Raw genomic sequence first — 5,474 nt, forward strand, 5'->3', positions numbered from 1 at the left:
AAGAATAATTCTAATTAAATGCCTATAAGAAATATTGCAAGGAAAGTAAGGTACGACTAGGTTATAGCTTACCATCAGTACAGGGTGGACGGTGTCGTCAAGACCCGTGGAGAATGAGCTTCTTTTGTGTTGTTATGCCTTAGAGTTTTTCCTAATCGTAGCTCAGGGCTGTAACGCACCTGGTAAAAGCCAGAGGCAGAGAAGACATTCAGAGTCCATATCGAACTGAATATGACATAGTATCTGAACTAGTGATCAGAAGATGTTCAGCGGATCATATTGAAAAGTCAAACTGTCTGGTCACAAGGATGGAGGCATTAACACATACGAGTATGGAATCTACAAGTTATTTTTTGCATATATAGAAATGCTATACATAAATAGAAGTGGATAGACACAGCGGGTTGAGCCGAATACTTTATACTAGCCGTGTCACCAAAAAAAAAAAACCCAAAAATACCCCGACAAAAAACCCCTGCTTGAATAAGAGACGTGATGTTATATGTAGCCAGAATAGGTGTATGACGCGTTACCATATTAAAGCTGGTTGGTTTCATGTTGTGTTGAGTAGCTTGTAATTGCAAAGCAACAACAACAGGGCGAGAGTTAATCATGCCGTGAATCTTAAGTACGACGTGTGTAAATGGTAAATGGCAACATGGTAAAAATGATAAAACTAGTAATGAAAATATTATAGCACCAATATTCCTAAAGATCTTCACGACCACATCAAGCAGACTTATTACGTGACAAACATTCACATACTCGAATAGCTATCGCATCGGGAGCAAGGAGGTCAGTATTCTATACTCAATGGATACTTTCGACACCTGGCAGGAGTAGCGGGCGAACCACCTCATGATTGGGGGACGACACCGATCTGCTCTGAGCACCAGAACTGCATTCACAATTTAAATTATAGAATAAAATCAACCAACACATATATAGGGATGCAATTAACAGCGAAAGCATACAGATTTCAGCTACACATTTACAATAATCAATACATTATTCATAAAAAATACAGTAATAGTGGCAACCCACATATCAACGAAGTTTACCCTGCTACTACTGCTTTTGTTTTCACACATAAAATATACAAATATTATATCAAAATATCACCACCACTCATTCAGGTTGAATTAACAGTGGATTGACCTGCATTACTTTTAACTGTTGTTTCTTCAACATAAGAAAAATAAATACAGATATTTAATATCAAAAATAAAGTGCAACAAACACTCTTTCAGGTTAATTAAACAGTAAGTTTACCTGCTACTTTTAACTGAATTTGTTTTTCAAAACACGAAATAAACAATACATTATAATATCAAAAATAAAAGTGACCAATCTCTTCAGGTGAATTAACAGAACGCGTTTACCTGTATTCTATTTTACTGTTGTTTTTCAAAACATAGAAAATTAATCAAATATAATATTAATATCAAACAATAGAAGTGCAACACAACATTTTCTCAAGTTAATAACAGTAGAGTTTACCTGCTAACTATAATTTGCTGTTGTTATTTTCAACTAGAATAATACAAATAAATAATTTAAATCAAAAATACGCACATCGCCACAACTCTTCAGGTTGAATGACAGTCGACATGACTGCTACTACCAATCATATGTACATATAACAAACCAGCACGTGCACTATATTTCACACACCAAAAGAATCACAAGTGTAAACCACTACTCTTCCAAATGACACAATCTACAGAACACCTATACTTCTGTGAATTGACTATGTAAACACAGATCATAAACTCGGGTATATGAAATACAGTACGCTTTTCATCCTGAGATCTCCACACACTTCATAAGGCATATATTCATCAAGAAACGCTACTTTTGCTCGGATAACTCAATTACAACCATCAATGGCTACATGGGCTGATCATTCGTTCTGTGGATTTCTTATACATCTTGGGTGAAAGAAAGCCAAACAGTAGATCAAGCTTTCTTCTTACAAGGAGGTACTAATATTGAACATACAATATAAAAATATTCAAAAATAATATCATATTTCCATATATTCATAATACAAACAAAAAACAAAAATATTTGTTGGTATCACATGAAACAACACTGTGATCTCTCATTGAACCTGACAGCATTGTGCATGAGCTCCACTACCTCCTCCTGAGTTCCATTGCTTGCACTATGGATTACAAAATTAACTGTTAAAATTCGCTCGTAAAATGCACACAGAAATTAGAGGAAAATAAAGAAAGAAATAAATGAATAGAAAGAAGAGACAAATAAAAGGAGAAGAGAAAAAGCAGAGAAAGAGGAGGAGGAGAGAGAAAGAGAACAAAGAGTTACATGGGGGACATATCTGCTCAAAAACCAGATTTAAGAACTGTTCAATTCACAATCTTTTTCCAGGTAGGAGATTCATTATAAATCGCGTCCAACGCTATAGCAGTTTAAAGAACAAGAATATTGCATTCATTGCACATTATTTAATTAAGTTGACCTGAATTGCAAAGTTATGACCACCTCCTCATACACAAAATAATCATAAGATGAACTTTAGTAGTATTAAAAAGAAATGTGAACAGCGATGAATTAAAGCCACCATAACCTAAGAAATTTATTGCATATATCTTGTTTACTTTCCATATGAAAAAACTAAATTCAAAACTTAAAACCAAAGGGTGATTTTACAAATTAATACAGATCTAAGACTCAGGTAACTGACACTGTGGTCAGTACACGGAGCGCAACAAAGGTGCCTCATCGGATCCGTCATCCTGTAAACGAAGACTTCAAATATAACTCAGAGTCTGCAACGCAAAAGTTCGCAGACGACAAACGGCTATAGATGGCTGTACAGGGTACCAGGAGGAAGGAGTACAGAAAACTTATCAGGACTTTGTCACATGGTGTGACTCCAACCACCTGCGCATCAACACCACCAAGACCAAGGAGATGGGTGGAACTCAGAAAGGCAGGAGCTACACCGGAACCTTAGACCATCAACGTGACTGTTGGAGTTGTACAGACATAACAAATACCTGGAGTACACCTAATATAAGCTGATGGAACTGCCAACAACAGAACGCACTGTGCAAGAAAAGGTAGACCATTATAATTCCTCAGAAGGCTGCGATCCTCAACATACTGCAAAAAACTGCTGCAGATATTCATATCAGAATGTTGGGCGAAGCGCCCTCTTCTAATGACGGTATGTGCTGGGGACACATTAAGAAAAGAGCTCCTGTCTGGACAAACTAAAGAGGAAGAGCCAGGCTCTGTGTTGGGCACAGAAGCTGGACAGAACGACATCTTGGCAGAAGCAAAGGGCGCTGAACAGGCTCCTCATCATGACAATCCACTGCATCCACTGCACAGCAACATCTACAGCAGAGGACAGCTTCACGAAGCTGCGTCACTGTACTTTCCATTGAAAGACGAGAAAATCGTTCCTCACCCCACCCATGAGGCTCATTCAAACTCTACCCAGGGAGAAAAACTCTAAAACTCCAATATGTCTGCCACTTAGTTAACTATACCACCTGACATGCACCTGCATTAATGAGACACTGACACTACATTATGCACCTTAGGTTTTACAAGCACGGATTTGACCATGCACTTAAGGACACTAGACCCATGCTCGTATTAATTGCTTCGCAATTATTCTACTTATTCTATTACTTTTAAATTGACCCTCTTGTTATTATTATTATTATATATATTAATTATTATAATAACCTAAAAATTAACCAAAGTGATTTTAATTAAGACCCAAACTCCAAATTAATTACCTATGTTGAGAGCATCTTGGGTGCCTCTGTAGCGTGTGGAGAGGTCATTGGCCATCACCCTCTTAATCTCTGCAACCAGGGTTGAGTCGTCTTCGCATGGCTGTAGGTGTTTCAGCAGTTTTGCTTAAAGAGGAGCAATTACATAGAGAGTTGGCTGGTCTTCTTCACACATCACAGTGGTTGCCATTTTGACAGGACCCATCAACTGAACAATGTCATCCATGTTGGCAATATCACTCTCACTCAGCGTGCCTACATCTGTGACCCCCTTTCGTACATCCTTGGACATCAGAGTTGCCATTATAGCTGGCTGTTGTTTCTGGTGATTATGTCTTGGATCAGTTTATGTTTTTGTAAATCCATCAGTTTGTTTTTCCCGTAGGACGTGACATGCAATCGGGCCGCGGTGAAAATATCCAACAATTTTTCGCACTTTCCCCAACAACCTGGAAGCACGGTCCACCCCCAAACCCTTCTGCGAGGCAAGGTTGAGTGTATGTGCGAAGCAGGTAATGTGTGGACTAAACTGGGCTTCTGCACCGGCCACAATCATGTTCCTGGCGTTATCTGTGACGATGGCAGGATTCTTGTCGGAGATTTTCCACTCCGTGCAGGCTTCACGCAGTAACGCGCCAATATTTTTACCAGTATGGGCTTCATTTAAAACTCTGGTTTGCAGAGCAAAGGTCTTCATTTTCCACTCCGGATCAATGTGATGAGAGGTAATTGTCACATACCCTTGATTTGAGCATGACGTCCAGCCATCCGTCGTTATGGCTACTAGATAGCTTGAGAAAGCGACAGCTTCACATCATTCTTAGTACTTTCATACAATGCAGGAATAACCTTTTCTGAGAAGTGTGGTCGGCTTGGTATCTTGTACCTTGGCTCCAATGTTTGAATCATTTCACAGAACCCCGGATTTTCAACCACACTGTAGGGTCGCATATCTTTGCAGATAAACTTGGCAATTGTTGCTGTGATGTTTTTCGCCCAAGCTGAGTTTTGTCCTAGTCTCTGACTAAACATGCAGGCAAGGCCTGAGGCTTCTGCAGGGCTGACTTTACCTTGCACTGCCGCTGCAGCGGGAATGCTGCAAGAGATGCATGGACGGTTGGTGTTGTGTGAAATCCCATGGCGCCTTAGTAGGTGGTTGGAGAGATTTGTCGTGTTGCCGTTGTACTTTACCTGACCTTTACATATCCTACAAACAGCGAGCGACTTATTTAGAATTAAAAGTGCTAAGAAAAAACACATCCATATAAAGTCTGACGTGCTTAAATCCAATGCGTTATTTCCTAGTATCGGATATAATCGATTGATTACCCTTTTAAAACGAAGTTAGATCGACATATGTCGTCCGCTTGCCGAGCACAGATCGATGTAGTTGGATCATAGGAATATAAATCGATACATCGATGTAGTAGATGAATCGTTACACCCCTATTTGTAATGGAACACCAATTTGCTAGGTGAGCAAAAGTATTGGAAAAGATAGACTTAAAATAGATTAAAGTGAATAAGACTTAATATTTAGTTGCAATCCTTTGCTTGCAAGAACTGCATCAAGCCTGTGACCCACTGACATCACCAAACTTTTGCATTCTTCTTTTGTGATGCTTTTCCAGGCTTTCACCACAGCCTCTTTCAGTTGTTGTTTGTTTTGGGGGGTTACTCCCTTCAGTCTCCTCTTTA

The 5,474-nt window shown here is 39.2% G+C and overlaps 1 protein-coding gene across 1 annotated transcript in view; it reads right to left on the bottom strand.

The window, feature by feature from the left end:
- LOC118331258 (protein Aster-B-like) overlaps nucleotides 1-4,080 on the bottom strand; it is a 26,154-nt gene extending 22,074 nt beyond the window's left edge. Inside the window, exons 1-3 of the mRNA XM_035666062.1 lie at nucleotides 4,023-4,080; nucleotides 3,780-3,902; nucleotides 822-898 (exon numbers count right to left, since the gene is read on the bottom strand). Coding sequence (XP_035521955.1) covers nucleotides 822-898; nucleotides 3,780-3,902; nucleotides 4,023-4,080 — 258 coding nt within the window. The remainder of the gene's footprint in view (nucleotides 1-821; nucleotides 899-3,779; nucleotides 3,903-4,022) is intronic.
- Between the last annotated feature and the right edge of the window lie 1,394 nt (nucleotides 4,081-5,474).

Source organism: Morone saxatilis, unplaced genomic scaffold (assembly GCF_004916995.1).
Source record: "Morone saxatilis isolate NCDOM2014 unplaced genomic scaffold, NCSU_SB_2.0 Contig20, whole genome shotgun sequence".
Lineage (NCBI taxonomy): Eukaryota > Metazoa > Chordata > Actinopteri > Moronidae > Morone > Morone saxatilis.